Source organism: Ictidomys tridecemlineatus, chromosome 12 (genome assembly GCF_052094955.1).
Source record: "Ictidomys tridecemlineatus isolate mIctTri1 chromosome 12, mIctTri1.hap1, whole genome shotgun sequence".
NCBI lineage: Eukaryota > Metazoa > Chordata > Mammalia > Rodentia > Sciuridae > Ictidomys > Ictidomys tridecemlineatus.
The window spans coordinates 30,226,480-30,246,241 of record NC_135488.1 but is presented as its reverse complement, the minus strand read 5'-3'; the positions used below and the strand labels follow the sequence as shown (position 1 = coordinate 30,246,241).

Here is a 19,762-nt window from a genome sequence, read left to right as displayed (position 1 = left end):
CTACTTTCCAGAAAAGACTGGGCACACCATGAGTTGCACAATGATGGGACCAGGGTCCAAAAGCTGCTGAGAGGGAAGGACTAGTTGTGAATGCATTTTTGAAGGCTCCAAGCTGGAACTCTAGTGGCACCAAGCAGGGCAGATTTTGGTGGGGATGTTTGGGTAGTTGTTGGTGAACACCTGCGCACCTGAGATGGGTAGGCATGGAGGAGAAATCAGCAGCCCATAGGGCTTTTGAAAGTGGTCTTATGTGAAAAGAGGCTCAGGTATGGACACAGGAAATGACATCATTGCCTTGACAATGGATCAAACAGAACATGGAACCCTGGTATCCAGGCACCCACTTCACTGACCAAGCCATCCGAGCTCATTTGGTTGGAGAAACTGGAGTGAGAAGGATGTTCTCCTGTGGTTGCAAACAATGCCGAGCCTCAGGCTCCCAGGAATCTCAGGGGGGCCAACTAGCCCTTTTGTGGATGCACTGGGTGAGGCTTCATCTTAGACGCCAGAGCCTCTGGAGATTGTCGCAGAGGAGCTCAAGAGTAACTGTAAGTAGCACAGGGCAGGTGAGCCCAGCAGGCCCTCTAGTCTAATCCCTGATGAATGGCCCAGGACTCCTATTCTGACTCTGTATGTGTGTGTGTGTGTGTGTGTGTGTGTGTGTTTGTACTGATGGGAACTGTCCCATTGTGCTTTGACTCTAGTGTATTGGCACAAGTCATTTTTCTGTTTGTCACCATTTCCATTTTGAACCCACCATTCTTGGTCCCAACCCAGGGTGAAAATGATGAGAACACGGAGGAGCCCTTCAGGGTACAGAGCCTTGAACCTTACAGGCAGGACCAGCTTAGGAATGAGCTCCTGCCTGTCATTTGTGGGAGAAACCTACATTTCAGCAGCAACATGGGGTTAATCTCCTGGGATTTCATCCCCACCCAGCAGGTGCTGGATCTCTTGTTCCCAAGGTAAGCACCAGACCACCAAGCCCAAGTGTGTAGCCCCCTCATGCCTGGGTCTTGGGGCTGCCATGTACCTCTCAGGGACCCAAAGGTTTGTGATACCTAGCGAGATAGAGGACCACACTCATAGTGGAATGTCAGCCCCGAATGGGACGAGTCCTGGAGGTGCCTGCCACAGCCTTGCAAGGGGAGTGAACTTCCCCTCTCAGGCAGAGAAACCATTCTGACTCCAGCTGATCCACAGAGGTCCGTGGAGCAGTCCCCACACACTGGGCACCACAGCTCAATGGTGTGCACTGAGCTCATTCCCAGGTGGACTCAGCAAGGCCAGGTGGTCTTTCTGGTGTGATGTTGGCTTTGTGAAGAACGTAGATCTGTGCCAGAGGCGTCTCAAAACTCGGGCCTTGGAAAAGCACTTTTGGGTTAATAAAGACATGTTAGTTTCCATAGTGGGACAGAGCATCCTAGCTGGGACATAGCTGGACAGGGGCTTTGGACATGGCAGCTCCCACACCCAGAGATATGTGGGAATCAGCAGTTTGGGCTCATTCACTGATGAACATGGAGAAAGCACCCACTGTGTGAAGACACGTTTCCAGTCACGTTTCATAATTCAGTGAAAAATGGGGTGCAAATGACTGCCATTGTGTCCCTTTTCATGGGGGTCAGCCTCAAACCGCAGGTGCCATGAGTACATATCCTACATGTGACTACATCCCTGACTCCATGGGGCATAACTGCACGTTGTCCTCTTCAGTGACTATGGTCGACCCTTGGACCAACTTCAACATGGAATGGGCTTGGGGTCAAGAGGGTGGGCTCCTGTTTCTAGAGTAGGGACCTGCAAGGTGATTTGACTTGGGAAGGCTGAGGAAAGACTGCTCTCCCCAATTCAGTTTTCTGCCTGCAGTGTAAGGTGTGGGGCTTCAACAGTAGGACGGGTAAGGCAGGGAGTTGTAGGTAGTCATGGTCCTCTGGGGAGGGCCCTGGGATAATGGATCCCCTACTCTACACCTCCCTGTCCTCCCTCAGGGCCACAGAGATGTGGTCTGCACTCATGGGAAAAGAGAGGTCCACCGCTACTCAGGGGGACTCAGTGAGAGCTCACAGAGAATGAGGTAGCATTGCAGCCCTCGCCAGGGGAGGAGGTGTCTCTTGAGCCCTGAGAAGAGTGGGCAGGAGGACAGACACTCCTGGAAGGTGCATTCCAGGTTGGAGAGCAGGTAGCCAAGAGGAAGAAGAGTGTCGGGCCTGCCCAGAGGAGGGGAGAGCTGGTCATACCATGAATCTAACGCTCCTTCGTTGAAGGTTCTTTGCCTAGTGACCTGTCCTGTCCCTGCCTGTACAGCCACTGTGTCTTTCCTGAGGTGGACTGGTGTGTTCAGAACCAGGGACGGTTCAGGAGGGTAGGGTCAGAGGTTTGCTCTGGAGGCCATGGCGAAGGCAAGGCCAGGGTTTCGCTGACTCCACACCTGCCTCCCCACAGTGCCTCATCTTCCTTCCTGGGGACCTGGGTGAACTTCCACACCGAGGCTTCCCATCAGCCTCCAGGCTCTCTGAGTCTGCAGCAGCTGCTGCCATATGTGTGGCTCCTCCTGAGTGGCTTTAACCTGGAGCACCAAGCACACCACCTCCTGGCCCCAATTGAAGATGGCATATCAAGCCAGGCAGAGCCTGAGAGCCAGGTGGACTGTGGTGAGTACCTAAGGGTATATGAGGAAAGGTCTGACTGTTGTTCCACTGCAGGGAGTCTGTATGCCTGGTGTTGGGTTGGAAATTAGGATAAGCCTTTGTCCATTCAGGAAGTGACCCTAGTTTGCAAAGAGGTCCTGTGTGGGCTAAGGGCCTGAGTTCTTCCTGGCAGAAGGGGTATTGTCTGTCTGTGCGAAGGTCAAGGCAAGGCAGTCATGTTGGCATCTTTTCTCCTCTAGCTACAAGCTCAGTTCCTGTCACGGCTCCTCAGCCAACCCCAGAGCCAGAGCCTTCTCCCAGGGAAGGGGCAGAGCCGGAGTCCAGGACATCAGGGGTCTCCACTCAGTACTCCCCACGGCCCAAATATACCAATCCGATGAGAGGCAGGTGCGTCATTCGCATCTACCTGGAAAATGAAAGGACAACACAGTATAGGAGCATCCTGGTGAGTCTTCGAGCAGGGGAGTCTCCTGGGAGCCCACAGTGGGGAAGACCGAGTCCACAGCAAACTCTTTGGACTAGGCCTGTGTTCTTGAACTGGAGCTTCTGGAAGGTCAGGAAGGAGAGCAGAAAGTGAGGAAGAGAGAGGCAGGAGAGCAGCAGCATGCCAGGTCTGGGTGCGAGTGGGCCTGCGTGTTTGGGGGTGTGCAGGTCAGAAGTGCAGGAGTGAGTGCTGGGTTCAGAGGAGGTCAGAGAAATATCGAGGGTACAGGCCATCCTCTACTGACCTTGGTATTGAGGAGGAGTATATTGAACCGTGGTATTGAGGAGGAGTATAATGAAGCAGAGGAGTTGGCAGTCATTTTCTTGTGTGTGGGAGGGGATATGTTGTTGGTTGAAGGGAAGGGAGCCATTGTAGAATGATTAGGGTAGGTAGGTGTGGGTCACAGACAACTGGGGGCCTTGGAGGGGCCCATTAGTGTCCTAGTTTGCATGTATGTGAATAGAGATTTAGCGGCTCTCTGTGCAGGATCTTCCTGGGTGTGGAGTATCCATCATGAGACTCTGGTGACCACCTCCAGGGGAGCCATGTTGAACCACTGCACCTGCTGGGTCCAAACCTCCTGACACCCCAGCAAGCACTGACACTCTCGAGCCCAGCAGCTTCCATGCCTATCATTAAAGAGTCCGTGTGTGTGTTGTGCCTGGGTGTCAAGACCAAAGCACCTAGGGTTTGTGCCTGGTCCACACAAAAATGCAGCTGCATCCCAGACCAGAGCAGGGATATGGAAGTCCACTGGACCATTCCTCCCATCTGTGGGGACTAGAGTGTGCCTTTTGGTCCTTATTCCCTTGTCCCTGTAGGGCATAGCAGGTTGAAGCAAACTCTTGTACCAAGATTGGACTAGAGGCTCATAGGAAGACCCCACATGATCACATGAAGGCCTCAGGTAGCAGGGTATCAAGATGCTGCCCTTGTGTTGAGAGCTCTCTTGTCTCTGATTGTCCTCGAGCACTGTCCTCTGGGTAGCTACTCCCAAATTCCCTCTCTGATGAGCTTTCTCCAACCCTGCTCAGGTGACCTCCCAGGACAGGACTCCAGTCGTAATCCGCAAGGCCTTAGATGTACACTTGCTCCAGCAGAAGGATCCAAAAAACTATGAGCTTCTGCATATTGTCTGGAACCATCAGAGTAAGTGGAACCATCAGAGGGTAGGGAGCAGTGAGTCACAGTGGGCTCACGATAACTGGGAGACAAAACACAGTGTGCGTTGGCCCAATGCCCAGGAAGAGTATGGTGGGACTTGTGCACAAAACAAAGTGTAATGATGGGGCATAAATCTGCAGGTTCTTCATGTTCCCCAGGGGCTGTGGACCTGCCTATCGTGTTCTTTCCTTGGCCTGAGGAGGCATTGCAAAGCTATTATCCACAAAGGGCCAAGAAGAGAGGCTTCTTTGTCTTGTGTCAAAGAAGACAGACAACCACAGGGTGCCTACTTTGGCAGCCTTTCCTGACCTAGATGAGTACATGAGAAAAGCAGTTCAATGAAGAATCATTTCTGGCTTCCAATCTTTTTATTCATTGCAAACTGAGTCCACTTAGGACCAGAGGCCATTTCTAGAGAGAAGTGTGTAGTAGAATAGAACCCTTCACAGCTTGTAGACTGTTCTTGGAGAGAGGGAGGGAGGGAGGGAGGGAGGGAGGGAGAGAGAGAGAGAGAGAGAGAGAGAGAGAGAGAGAGAGAGAGAGAGAGAGAGAGAAAGAAGAAGAAGAAGGAGAAGGAGGAGGAGGAGGAGGAGGAGGAGGAGGAGCAGGAGGAGGAGGAGAAGGAGGAGTAGAAAAATGAAAATAAGTTGAAGGAGAAGACCATGAATAAGAAGTTCAAGATGACTATAAGAAGAAGCATGAGGAGAAGATGAAGAAGAACAAGAACAAGAAGGAGAAACACAAGGTGAACAAGAAGTATAACAATACATTGATTAAAAATGTGAATGAGAATTATACTCATGAGCAGGAAATGCAGTAGTGGGGAATTCAAGAGAAATATATTGCTCTGGATGGCACAGCCCTGCTGTGGACATCCTCCACCCATGCTCAACACACCTCCAAACCATACCCCTCCAATTAGTGTAGCCCTGTATGAGTGTATGAATCCACTGGCAAGGTGGAGGCACCCACCATCAAATGCTTTTCCCCAAACCCACCTGTGATCATTGCTGCAGTGGGGAGAAAACCTTCAACACATGAGTCTTTGGTGACCAATCCAGATACAAAGTCTAGCTGTTTCTCTTTGTTGGGTCCAACGTGAACTAAGAGAGTCTGGGGTACAAGGGGCTATTTCCTTGAAAGGTGTTCCTGTACTGGACCTCCTGTGCATAGAGGGTCCTCAGGGAGGAATCAGTGGGGAGTCTTTGGTGGAACAGTAGCTGGATTCGGGGGCTCTCAGGTCTGTGTGTGAGACCTGAGCTGGCAGAGGCTCTCAGTTGTGGGGGATGTTGGGTAGTGTATTTTTTGAGTGTCACCTACCACGCCTCTGCCCCTGCCTCTCCAGAGCTGAGGGTCCCTGCTGATGCGAAAGTATATTACGGCCTGATTGGAGGAGTGCATTATGACTTTCTTCTTCGGGAAACAGATGCCAGCAAGTCGTTGAAGGTCAAGCCAAAGGAGGTAAACAGTCACCTTCTTCACTCTTTACTCCTGGTGCCACTCCACATCCTCCAAGGGGACAAGAACCTCAGGTTCTGGATGGATGTTGTAGAATGCCCACAGAGCCAACTGCCAGGCTGTGTGGGGTGCAGGTGCTGGGCTTTGCTGATGTTGTCATCCCCCACAGTTCTTGGAGCCTTCTGTGGCAGTGGCATCCAGGACCCCAGCAGCTGTGAGCAGCAGCTCTGCAGTGGCTGCAGGATCATTGCCCCAGGCCACCCAAAGCAATGAGTGCTGCATGAGAAAAGTCACCAGTAGCAGCTCCTCACTGCTTCACTCCAGCGAGCAGGTGGAAGACAACCGCTTTATTTATATCCTCCTAGAGGGACAGAGCGAGAGAGAGGCAAAGCGCATCCTGGTAAGCCCGACAGTAGGGCTGCCTCCTGGGTGTCCACACAGTGGAAGGCAGGAGACACAGCCAACCCCGGGGCTGTGGTGGGAAATAAAGAAGAGAGAGGTCCATCTTAAGGGCTTGACCTGAGGAGGGAGAGCATCAGCATGCCCAGCTCCAGTGGTGAGTGGGTGTTGTGTGGGTTTTGCAGGCCAGAAGTGCAGACGGAAGTTCTGTGGACAGATGAAGTCAGAGATATGTCCAGGGTGCAGGCTGCAGTGCCTAGAACTTGGTATTCTCAATGAGTGAGGTTGGAGCAGAGGAGGTGGCAGTGACTTGTCACATGTGTAGGAGGGGATGTGTTCCTTGTAGCAGGGAAGAGAACCTCCTTAGCATGACTAGGTGTGGGAATTTGGGGTCGGGATCACCTGGGGGGTCATGCCAAAGCTTCGGAATGTTAGCCTTTTCATGTATGTAAATGCGGAGCTAAAGGGGTTCTTGACAGAATTTCTATGGATGTGCAGTAGACACGCTAATGCTGCAGGTGTCCAGCTGCAGAGAAGACACGTTCAGTGACTGCCAGTGCTGAGTCAAGTACATCATTACAACCAGACCCCCACCGAGCTTCCAGAGGCCAGGGCCTCTCAAGGCTATCATGAAGCACTCAAGTACACACTCTTGTATCTGAGTCTATTTTGTGTAGTGGCAGTCAGGACCAAAATTTTCAGTGCGTCTGCCTCTTCCACGCACAAAGGCAGCCTGCACCCCAGAGCACACTTGGTGCACAGATCCCTGGCCCATTGCTCTCGTCTCAGTGAGATGAGAGTATGTCTGTGCATAGGCAGTTTGGTCCTTTGACCTGAGTGGAATGTGGCTCCCCAGGGGGAGGGGAGATGGCAGGTACAGGCAGATATTTGTACCAAGATTGTTCTAGTAGCACGTTGCAAGAACCCAGGCGGTATATGGAGGCTACACTCAGGTAGCAGGATAACAAGATTGTGCCCTTGTATATGTAGCTGAGATTTCTCCTGAATGTTTGACCACAGTCTTCTGGGTAGCTCCTCTAAAAGCCATTCTCTGATGACATTTATTCCACCCTGATCCAGGTGACCAGTGTGGATACAGTGAAGAGCCTCATCCGAAGGGCCTTGGACCTAAATTTGTTGCAGCATGAGGATGTGGAGAACTTTGAGATGCTGAGAATGATTCCTCTGCATGAGAGTAAGTAGGACAATCAGACAGTGGGGAGACATGATCCACAGTGGGCTCAGGATAACTCATAGCCAAGAGAAAGTGGGCCTTGGCCACAAAATACCAAAGTGTGGTGGGCCTGGTGCAGGAGACCAAGTGCAGTGATGGGCGTGTCCAATGTGGAGGTGCTCAATGAGGCCCAAGGGGGCTGTTGAACCTCCCTAAATGTGTTCTCCCCTGGACCTGGTCTGGCAATGTGAAGCTAATATCCATGAGGGCAAGGCAGAGAGAGGCTCAATCCATCATCAGTTTGGTTTATGGCTCACTGATAAGGATGCCTTCAAATGAAGAGGAGGAGAACATGGGTCCTGATTGGATCAGCATTGCTATGGACAGAAGCAGCACAGGTCCCAATCCATGGCCAGGATATGAGAAGTCCTGCCTACTCACAGGAATGTCAGGATTGCAGCAACTGGGAACAGGACTCAGTGAAGAGGAAGTCAAGGCTAGGGGACAGCCTGTTTGGGTTCTTTTGGGAACAATTCCAAGTCCTCTGTGCCTGGGTGCCCATCTCCTGAAGATATCAGAATGGCCAGGTTATTATTCCTTCCAGCAACAAAGAAGGGCATCTGAAGAACAGAGGCCACAATGCTGAGCTGTCCACAATGCCAGTGCTCTTTCCTTTCTTGTGAGCCAGACACTCCTAGCCTCCACCATCCCAGCCTGTCCACAATAGAACCCACCATCTGTAGGGCACGTAAGTGAGTTTTCCAATTTTCCCACACCACCTCATTTGGGTTGGCTCTGTCTCACACATGAGGAAGACTGAGGTGCAAGGAGCTGGGCAAGGGGCAGTGTCTGCGAATCTCAGGGACTTGGGAGGCAGTGCAGGAGGATGGGGATTTCCAAACAACCTCAGAAACTTAGGGAGACCCTGTACCCAAGTAAAAAGGCCTGGGAATGGTCTCAGTGCTTAATTGCCTCTGGTTTTATCCCTAGTACAAAAATAAGCCAGTCAAAAGGAATTACCAAACTGAGAATCTACGAAGATGATTTCAGAAACAGACTTTCAACCCAAGCATCAGTTGAGAGCAGGCTCCAGACCAGGGGAGGTTTGTGTGTAACAGACGTCAAAAGGGAGGACTACGGGGGGCCTGGAACCCACTAGGTGTGATGGCATCTATGCCTTATGGCAGGAGGGTGGCAGTGATGCTGGCCCTCTCCTAGATTTTGGAAACCTTGTTTTCATTGGGGAAACTTTATGGAGGTGGAATCTATTTTAGCAATCCTGGTCCAAATGAGGTGCGGACTTCCATAGGTAGAAGCCTATCCAGAATACGGTGTCTGTTAGGAAGTCTTTCCTGACTGTGACAATGACAAAGAAAGGAAGTCACTTGTCTTCGGTCTTGGTTTCACTCCTGGCCATTGATTGAGAACTGATTTCATCTTGGACTACTGAACGGAGGCTGCATCTGGGCAGAAGAGTGTGATAGATTTGAACTCCTCAGGACGCCCCACCATTGCCAGAGATATAAGGAGAAGGAGGAGGAGAAAGAAGACACAACTGAGTGGGGAGAGGATCACACGATGAAGAGCAGGAGGAAGAAGAAGAAAAAGAAGGAAGTGAACAGAAGGAAGGGTGGAGGGAGATACACAAGAAGAAGAACAAGAAGGAACCATGTAAGAACAAGAAAAAGACCCAGAAAGAACTACAAGAAGATGCAGGACAGAAAGAAGAGCCAGAAGTAGAACAAAAACCAGAATAAAAGTACCAAGCAGACAGCTCATGATGAGAAACAAGGGGAAGGAGAGCGAACCTAGAAAACAATAGAGTTCTCCAGGGCACCACCCTGCTGAAGTCCTCCCATGTCCATGCCCAACACACCTCTGATGGATACCACCTCCCCTCCACGTAGTCATCCATGAGTGGATTCATCCAGGGCAAGGGGATGAATTCGCCCACCATCCAACGCTTCCCTGAATGCCCATGTGTGAGCATGGCTGCCCTGGGGAGAAAGGCCTAAGCACAGGAGCCTTTGCCAATCCTGATGCAGAGCCTAGCAGTGTCCCTTTGGCAGATCCAACCTGCACTGAGAAGTTCTGGGCCCAAGGTGCTGTTTCCATTGCCTGGTGCTCTTTTGGTTTAGAATCCTGTACATCATCTTCTCCAGGGAAGAATCACTGAGGGAGTCTTTGGTGGCACTGTAGCTGGATAGGAGGGCTCTCAATTCTGGTGCAGGCTCGCCCTGGCGGAGACTCTCAGGGGTTGTGTGTGTTTTGTGGTAAAATCCTTGAGTGCCATCTAACAATTCTCTCCACTTTGCTCTGCAGAAATCAAGGCCCCTGACCACTCACCCATGTATCAGTCTAGGACCCCGCGGATAAAATATTTCATTGTGAGGAAACGCCGCGAGGTCAAGAGAAAGGAGGTAAACACCTACCTTATTCAAGCTGTACTTGTGTTGCCATTCCACTCCCACCTGGGGAAATAAGAAGCCTCAGCACCTGGACATATGTGCTAGAAGCCCATAGAGCCAACTGACAGGCTGGGGTGGCTTTCTGTTTCTGGGTTTGCTGATGTTCCATCCCCCACAGTTCTCAGAATCAACCTGCAAGTCCTCCAGGCCGCATTCCCACAAGCAGGTGGGAGACACCTGCTTAATTCGTGTCCACTTAGAAATACAAAGTCCAAAGTCGGCCAAGAAGGTCCTGGTAAGCCTGGGAGCAGGGGTGTCCCCTGGTGCTTACACCTGGGTGGGGAGCAGACACTGGTCCAATACCATGGACTACTCATGCCCTCTTGAATTTGGAGCTTCTGGATGATCAGGAGGATAGATGGGAATCAAGAAGGGAGAGGTCAGTGTGAAGGGCTGGAGCTGAGATGAGGGAGAGCAGAAGCTTGTCCACCACCATGTCTGAGGGAGTCTGTGTGTCAGGTGGCAGCATGCAGTCCAGAAGGGCAGAGGCAGGTATAGGTGACAGATGAGAACAGGCCAGGACCTAGATTGCAGGTTCCACTCTATGGGATGCTGACGTCTATGGAGGAGGACAGCAGTGTGAGGTTCTGCATGTTCCTTGAACAAGGAGCTGAGAGGGTCTCTCTGCAGAGTCAGTATGGATGTGGAACAAGCACACTAAATGTCCAGGTAACCCAATGACCACCCTTGCTGGATGAGGTGCCCTCCTACACCCCAGCCAGCACTGAGCCTCTGGAGGCCAGGAGCTCTCGTGGCTATGTTTCAGCACTCCTGTGTGTGGTCATGTTCCTGGGTCTGATTTGGGCCCTGGCAATCCAGACCAAAGCCTGTAGGTTTTGTGCCTAGGCCATTCCCAATGCCGCCTGCATCCTTGGGCTGACCTGGGATCTTGGAGGCTATTGTCCAATTCCTCTCAACTTGTGGGATGAGATTGCATCTGTATGCAGGTAGTGGGGTCCTTTCACTTGGAGAGAAGTGCAGCTGCACAAAGAGCAATGGCAGGTCCAGGAAGTTATGTACAAGGATTGGGCTAGTAGCCTATGGCAAGAGCCCACGCGATGAGCAGGAGGTCAGCCTCAGGTAGTAGGGTCATGGATGTTGCCCTTGTATTTAGAGTGGAGGTGCCTCCAGAATGCCCCTGCCCACTGTCCTTGAGTAGTCACTTCAAGGCCCATTTCCTGAAGGCCTGTCTTCCATGCTGCTCCAGGTGACCTGCCACGATCGGGCTCCTGTCGTCATCCGCAGGGCCCTCGACCTACACTTGCGTACTCAGGAGAAGCCGGAGGATTATGAGCTGGGCCAAATCATGTCTCACCGTCAGAGTAAGTGGGACAATCAGATGGCAGAGAGCAAGGGTCAGGATGTGGACTCAGGTCAACTCTTAGCACCAAAGTGTAGTCTCTGACCCCCAAGAACACTCCAATAGGTGTGTTGGGTTCGTGCACAAAGCCAACTGCACTTCTGCTGGTGGAAGGTCTCGAGGTCCAATGGTATACCCCAGTGGATATTGTGGCTCCCCACCAGGTGCCTCCCCTGTACATGAACAGGCATCCAAAGCTGACATCTTTGAGGAGTGAGGAGGAAAGCCTCTTTCCAGGAGCAGTATGCTTTCATGGTCTGGGATAGGAGTGGTTTCAGAGGAACATGGAATGCATGGGCTAAAGAGGGAACTGGCATTTTGTGGACTGAAGCAGTAGGATTGAAAGCCTTCTGTGTGACCAGAAAACCTCTGCCTTGGCAGAGCATTGCCAGGATTCTAGCAAGCAGTAACAGGATGAAATTGGGAAGAAAACACAGCCTGGGAGACAGCTTGAATCATCTGTCTTTGCATAAATTCCATGGTCTTCTGTACCTGAGTTCACTTGCCAAGGAGTGATCACAATAGCCAGGTTATGATCCCTAACTAGAGTCAGATGAGGGCTTCCTGAGCACGTAGCCACAAAGCTCATCTGATAATAATGCCAGCACTTTTTCGTTGGTTGGTTGGTTGGTTTTTGTGAGCCAAACACCACAGCAGCCATTATCCCAGCCTATGTATGCTGAAGACCACCATCCCAATGAGTTCTAGGATCACTTGTCTCCTATCTTAACCTACTGTTAGGTTAGTAGAATCAATGGAAGTGGAAGTCTGTCTGGGGCCTTGGTAGCCTTAGAAATTCATAGCAGAGATCTTCACATCCAACCCACAAGGGATGGAGAACAGGCTCTAGGTTAGAGGAGGGTGACAGGAAACACGTGTTCAGAGGAAGGAGAAGCGGGCTGTTGTATTCTCCCACTTGGGGTCATGGCACCACTGGACCATACACCATGTTGGAGGGAAGCATTCCCTTTGCTGGCCTTTGGAACCATTGTTCTCAATAGGGCAGCATTTGGAATGTGGCCTCCATTCTCAGAAGCCTGGTTCACATGGAGGTGGGCTCCACCAATGCAGAAGCATGGCTCTAATGTGGTATTTGTGCTGGTCAGCCTGTCCTCACTGTGGCCATACTTGAGGAATCCTAGGCCTTTTCTCTGGCTTTCACAACTTTCTCTTTGGTTGTGTACTGAGGCTGTCTATAAAGCTCTAGTGTGTGGCAGTGGAGAGCTTCTCAGCCCTTGCCAAACAGGCATAGACTGGGAGAGAGAGAACAAGGCTGGGAGAGAGGGAGAGAGAGAAAGATGGAGAAGGAGGACCTCTACTTGGAGAATGAGGATTCAGTGGAGCCTACAGGAACAAGGTATTATTGCCCAGGGCGCACCCCTGTTTAGGTCTTCCTCCAACCACGCTCAACCTTTCTTCCAGTCCCTCCCACCTCCCAGTAGTGTATTCATCTTGAATGAGAATTTTATGTTGACACCAGAGCACTCACCATCCAATGCTTCCCTCCAAACCCACTCATGAAGATGGCTCATGTGTGGACTGAATCTTCGGCACAGGAACCTTTTGTGGGAGATTTCAGATGCAAACCCTAGTGGTGTACTTTGGCAGATGTAAGAGGACCTGGGATGTTCTGGAGTCCAAAGCTTTTGGTAGGAACCGACATTAGGTCTGTGGAAGTGCTCTGCCTAGTTCTTCCTCAGGGAGGACTGTGGAGGCTGTCTTGTTGGTATTGGTGCTGAATTGGAGAGCTCTCAGGTGTGTGGCTCTGGCCTTTTCTGGCACAGGCTCTCAGATGTTGGGGTGTCCCAGAGAGCACCTCCTGAGCCACCTTATTTTGTATACCCCTCTCTTTCCAGAGCTGAGGATTCCAGCGCAGGCCAACGTATTTTACGCAAAGAACCCTCACAGAAAACCCATCTTCGTGCTGAGGAAAAGGAGCCTCCCCCAAAATAATGATGAGTGGATCCAGCCTCAACCTCCCTCTCGTCCTACAAAGAAGGCTCCAGCCCTCCTGAGGATGCTTGCAAAACTATTCTGCTGCTGTGTGCCTGGGCAGGGCTGAGGCAGCCCAGGAATATTTACATTGATAATTATTTTCTTCAAAGTTTGTATCTATAGTTTGCCATTGTCCTTGACCTTGTTTAGTAACACAGTTGTTACTCTATCCTGTATTTGTTGTTTCCATTAATATATTATTATTTTAAAATATATATGTTTTTGTTTCCTGATCTACTGTGATGATTTGAGTATACTAAATGTAGCAGTGATTCCTAAAGGACACATCCAAACCAACAGGAAGGAATGTTTCCTTGTATTAGCAAGAAGTTTGGTTTTTAGGAGTTTGGCAGATGGCATTATCTGAGTCAGTTTTCCAATGGGGGCAATGAAGTATCGGCTATCTTGGTACAAATACAAACAAAGACACACTAGAGCGCACACACACACACACACACACACACACACACACACTAGAGCACACATACTGACTGAGCGATAGATACACAGATGGAGTTGGTCTCTTCTGAAATACTTTGGAGATGTGGTTCTGATTTCTCCCATTTTGGAGTATTTTCCATTGATAAGGTGTCTTGCAAATGAATCTCATGTCTGAAGAAGACATGCATGTGTACTTCACATGCCACTTTCTACATAACCAGAAGGTCATGTCATGTAATATTTTTCATGCAGCTGTGTTTTCACTGTGTACCATCCCATGAGGTCAGCTGTGGAATTTTCCACTGGTAGCATCACAAAGGAGATCCACTCTTTGGATTTGGGGATATTTCTGATTTTCTTGATTCAGATTGGAAATATATATATATACATACATATATATATATGGTTTTGATGAAAATTCTGCATTTGATGATAATGAATGCCATGCATCTAGGAATCTGTAGACTGCAGACAATGAATGGATGCCTACTGTTGTCTGGACTGGTCTGCAAAGTCCTGTAGCATCTGAGCATGTGTGAGGGCTGTACAGGTCTTGCCAAAAGTCCAGGTCTGATGATCCTGCACAAAGCTGAGCTAGTGGTCTCCAAAACAGCATAAGGGCCAAGGAGAAACACAGTTCCACACAGAAGTTGGGAAGCTACCTTATGAAGGTAATCATATGTATGGGATCCTCTTGCTAGGTCCCTTTTTCCATTGGGCCAGAACTGTTTTCTGAATGTGCTTGCTGAGAAGAGCTTGGAATTTTCTATCTGAAGCAGTTTATGCAAGCTGCTTCCACTTGCAGGAACAAAGTGTGTTCTCATTGACCACTTTGGGCTTTCCCTGGTTCAACTAGAGTGTGTCAGAAGCACTTGTAATGATTGGCATTCACGGTTTCACATTGAAGCCTCTGTGCCATCTGTCAACCACTGATGGCTGCAAGTGGGGAATGGAAGCCATTTGCTGCAAGCAGTTTCAACTTGCAAGACTAACTTTGTTGTAAGTAGGCACATGGTGTTTTCTTCTGTGTGAGCTAGAAGAAAGCAAAACTGCTTCTTACAGGTGACAGGCATGCTTTCACATTGAAGCCTCTGTGCCATTGATCAAAAACAGTTCACTCATTTGGGTACCTGCACTTCAAGTGTATATTGTAAACAAATGTGATAAGTGGATGTCAGTGAGACTTTGGAGAACTGATCTTCTCAGCTGGTCCTCTTTCCTCCTGCAAGTTGGTGATCTCTTTCTGGTGCACTTTGTGTTTCATGCCTGAACTGTGCTCTGAATGTGCTTGATGAGAACAGCTTAGAAGTGCAGAAGTAAAACTGTTTGTGGAAGCAGATTCAAGTAGCACAAACTAACTTGTTCTCAGTGAGCACATGGGGATTTTTCCCAGGTTGAAGAAGTGTGAATGAGAATGGCTTCTCAGAGCTGGTAGGCATGTTTGCATTTGGCAAACTTTGCCATCTGTCACACACAGTTCCTTGCATGCAGAAACCTGCATTTCAAGTGTTCTCAGAAAGGTCCGATGAGTGGGTTTCCATGGAATTTTGTGGAGTTCATCTTTTCAGCAGTCCTCGTTGCCTTCTCAAAATTGGTGATCCTGGGTGCAAGGCCTCTCTTGTCAGCCAACATTGTATTTTGGGCCTGACCTCGGTTCTGAATGTGCTTGCTGAGAGTAGTTTGGGAGTGCAAAAGTAAAGCAGTCTCTCAGCAGCTTCAACATTCAGGAGCTCATTTTATTCTCAGTGAGCACATTGGGGTTTGTCACTACTTAAACTAGCATGAAGAACCACCGCTTCTCAGAGGTGGCAGTTTCCCTTTGAAGTGTTTGTACAATTGGTCAGTGCGAGTTCAATGCAGGCAGGCACTTGGATTTCAAGTGAATTCTGTGACAAACAATTGAGCAATGGATTTCAATCCACCTTGGGGAATTGCTCTTCCCAGTGGGCCCACAGTTCTCCAAGTTGCTGACCTAGGTCCAAGGGCACTCTTGCTAGCACTCTTTGCATATGGGCTGAAACTGTGCTCTGAGTGTGCTTCCTGAAAATATCTTGGAATTGCAGCACAGAAGAATTTTGGCAAGCAGCTTCCACATTAGGAAATGACATTTTTCTCATCGTGCCCATTGAGCTTTGATCCTGGCTGAAGTAGCCTTAAATCCAATGGCTTCTGAGAGCTAACAGGCACAGTTTTCATTGGAAACAACTGTGCTCTTGGTCAATGGTAAGTTGGTTGCTGTCAGGCACCTGCAGTTTCAATGAGTTTTTAGAAAAAGGAGACCAAGGGAATACAATGAAACCTGTGCAATTCATTTCCTAATCAATGTTGGTGATGCTAGACCAGAGTGGACTTTTGCAAGGATATTTTCTCATGTTTTTTGCAGGAAATGTGTTCTGAATGTGCATCCTGAGATGCATATGTAGGGGGCAAACAGAAAAATTTTGTGCACAAGTAGCTTTGTTCTCAGTGAACACGTGGCGATTTTTCCCTGGTTGAACATGCAGGAAGCAGAACCTCTTGTCAGAGATGATGGTACCATTTCACTTGGAACCATCTATGCACTCAATAAAGCAGAGGTCATTGTAGTCAGGCTCATGCAATTTCAAGATAGTTTTTAGAATCCGTTTGAGGAATGGATTCCAAAGAATCATGGAGGAATTGAACCACCCATCAGACCTATCTGAGCAACTGCTCCAAGGTACAAGGGCTCTCCAGCTAGTGCACTTTGGATATTGAGCCTGCACTGTTCTCTGAATGTGCTCAGTGAGAAGAGTGTGAAGTGCAGAAGAGAACCAGGGTGTGCAAACAGCTCTAGAGTGTGAAGTGCAGAAGAGAAGCAGGGTATGCAAACAGCTTCAATTGCAAGATGTAAAAGTGTTCCTAGAGAGCACATTGGGATTTGGGCTTGGTTGAACTAGTAGGATTTGGAACCCCTTCTTAGAGCCAGCAGTCCCGGGCTTTACTTAGAAGTTTCTGTGTCTTGTATAAAGCAGAGTTTGTTGCTTGTGGGCCTTTCATTTCCAGTGAGTTTTCAAAAAAAATTGAGAAAAAGATTTCAATGAAACTCTGGGCCATTGATCTTGTCAACCGTCCAACTTTCCATGTGAATACTGGTGATGATGTTAGGTCCAAGGGCTCTCTGGGTAGCACAATTTGCACTTTGGGTGTAAAGTGTTGACTGAACGTGCTGGCTGAGAAAAGCTTGGAAGTGCAGAATGGAAGCATTTTGTGCAGGCAGCTTCCAATTGAAGGAACGGTCTTGTTCTCTGTAAGCACATTGGGTTTTGTTTCTGGTTGAAGCTGCATGAAGCAGAACTGCTTCTCAGAGCCGGCACTCTCACTTTCTCTCTGAAGTATCTGTTCCATTAGAAATGCAGGTTCCCCTCATGAAGGCTCCTGCGTTTCTATTTTGTTTTCTGAGTAAGGAGGAACCATTGCTTTCAGTGAAACATTGGCAAATGGATTTTCTTCAGAGGGCAGCTTTCCTCTTTAAAGTTGGTGATGAGAGCTACAAGGGCTCTCTTCTAGGTACACTTTTCCTATTGGGCCTGAAGTGGGTTCTGAATGTGCTTGCTCAGGAGAACTTTAGAAGTTCAGAAGTGAAGCGGTTCATGCAAGCAGCGTCCACTTGCGGCAGCAAAGAGGGTTCCCAGTGAGCAATTTGTGGCTGTCCCTGTTTGAACTAGAGTGCCACAGAATGATGTGTAATAACTGGCAGACACAGTTTCACTTTGAAGCCCTTGTGCCATCAGTAAATGTGTTTGTTGCATGTGGGTCCCTGCATGTCATTTATCACTAAACTCATCCAAGTCCAGCAGAACACGAAGCTCACATATTGGCAAGGAAGGCTGTGCTTGAAAACATCTCAAGCCCTCACGGGTGTCTTCAGCTGAGAGTCTGTAGCATTTCCTCCTGGGGCCTCTTTTCCAGTGATGCTGCCACCCTGCCCTCGCCAGCTTCCCTCCCTTTCCCATCTTTCCTCTCTCTGGTCCACTCCTCAGATCCCATCCTCCCTTAAATAGGGCCTCATCCAGGAAGCCTGCCCATGTGCCTCCCACTTGATTCAAACTTCTCCAGTGCACTTGTTGTCAAAGCAGGGAGTCTGAGGAGAGAGGGGCTCTCCTTTCTCCACATTGAAGTCTCTCAACAGGGAGGACTCTGCTTTGGAGAATGAATCTTCTAAATGTTATTGGGCTGGCTTTTGAAATCTCGTGTGGTTTGGCTAGATATAGAATTCTTCCATAAAATTAAGCATGATGTACACTTAGAGAGCATTTTCGCTTCCTTCAGGGTGAAGCAGAAGCCTGCATTCCCAGCTGCACAGAAGTGTCTGAGGGCCTTGTCTCCCTTAAAACCAAAGAAGAAAAACAGGTCATTAAACAGGCACATGGATTAGAGTACATGATCATCCCTCCTCCCTGGAGCCTTCCACATGCCCATCTTCCACATTCACAGAGCAATGCTTGGCCATTCTCAAGACCAGGAGACCATGATACTCACCACCAGGAAGTCAATAGGAACATGAACAGAGCAGCATGGATTGCAGAAGGTGGCACACCAAGGATCTGCAGCACAACTGGTAGAACACAAGAGCTTAACTTCAGTATTGACTTTCTGCCACCTGCCAAGTATGATATTAGTGTCAAGCACAACATGCAGACATGCAAGTAGCAGGTGACACCCCACATCCATTCACAGAAGTGGGCAACATCTTCATTGGAACAAGGAAGTATCTTATCCTTACTCATAAAATTCATCAGGCACAAAGAATAAAATGGATGCATTTTATTCTTTGTGTCTCATTTCACTATTATGTAACTGTTGGATAATTAAATAATACCTCCTCCAAAATAAAAAGTATCTCAGACATATATCAACTATTCAATGGATGACATTTTAAAAACTACAGCCTTTTAATATTTATGTATGCTATATCCTTGCCTAATGCTCCTTGAGAAAGGAGCACACAGAATTGGATCTTTGAAAACCTCACATTTGCTGATAAATATTACTGCCTATGTCAGGCATGGTGAAGTGAAAAGTGGGACTTTGGATGCTCAAAGAACACAATGTTGTGGGATTGGTGTCCCTGATTCATAGACAGTATGTGGTTTCTATGAAAGCCAGTGAGGGAGCAGGAGTAACGAAGCTCATTGAACAGATGACCTCAGGGGATACTGACGGATAGGCCAAATAAAGAACATGTTCCAGCTAACCATTGGTATTTGGGCTCCTGAGCCCAGACTGGCTGTTCAAAAAGGTGCAGACAGTCAGTGCTCATGTACAAAATGTCTACCATTTAAGAGTGGGTAATTTAAATGGCATCTAGTTACACATCTGAAAAAAATGGAATGCCAACTTATGAATTTCATTCTAACAACAACAACAACAAAAAGAAAAAACACCGACAATTGTGAGAGGCCATCCTCCTACGTGATTTGACTTACCTCCCTGGCAGGGTGAGAGACGCTCAAACACAGATGTGTCAGAGCCATTCCCCACCCTTTCCAAGGTCCCAGGGCTTGTCCCTGCAGATGCCTCCTGGCCACTGACCTGAAGACCCAATCATTGTCCTTGACCTTGGGATTCTGCTCCCCCTTAACCTTCACTGGATGGGATTTTCCCTTGAATTGTTTATTCACCAATAAAAGCTCACTCCCTGGCGTGCTCTCCCTCTCTCCCTAGTTTTTTTTTTTTATTGGTTGTTCAAAACCTTACAAAGCTCTTGACATATCATATTTCATACATTAGATTCAAGTGGGTTATGAACTCCCATTTTTACCCCATATACAGATTGCAGAATCACATCGGTTACACATCCACATTTTTACATAATGCCCTATTAGTAACTGTTGTATTCTGTTACCTTTCCTATCCTCCACTATCCCCCTCCCCTCCTCTCCCATCTTCTCTCTCTACCCCATTTACTGTAATTCATTTCTCTCCTTGTTTATTTTCCCATTCCCCTCACAACCTCTTACATGTAATTTTGTATAACAATGAGGGTCTCCCTCCATTTCCATGCAATTTCCCTTTTCTCTCCCTTTCCCTCCCACCTCATGTCTCTGTTTAATGTTAATCTTTTCTTCCTTCTCTTCCTCCCTGCTCTGTTCTTAGTTGCTCTCATTATATCAAAGAAGACATTTGGTATTTGTTTCTTAGGGATTG

At 48.6% G+C, this 19,762-nt stretch overlaps 1 protein-coding gene across 1 annotated transcript; it reads left to right on the top strand.

Annotated features, from left to right (window-relative positions):
* The first annotated feature begins 2,254 nt into the window (after nucleotides 1-2,254).
* LOC144369156 (uncharacterized) lies at nucleotides 2,255-13,386 on the top strand. The gene is made up of 10 exons (XM_078028254.1): nucleotides 2,255-2,654; nucleotides 2,891-3,096; nucleotides 4,170-4,284; nucleotides 5,645-5,760; nucleotides 5,927-6,157; nucleotides 7,237-7,351; nucleotides 9,653-9,750; nucleotides 9,917-10,033; nucleotides 11,006-11,120; nucleotides 13,015-13,386. The coding sequence occupies exons 2-10, from the start codon at nucleotides 3,028-3,030 to the stop codon at nucleotides 13,218-13,220; spliced, it is 1,182 nt and encodes a 393-aa protein (XP_077884380.1). The 5' UTR covers nucleotides 2,255-2,654; nucleotides 2,891-3,027; the 3' UTR covers nucleotides 13,221-13,386.
* Nucleotides 13,387-19,762: the final 6,376 nt, after the last annotated feature.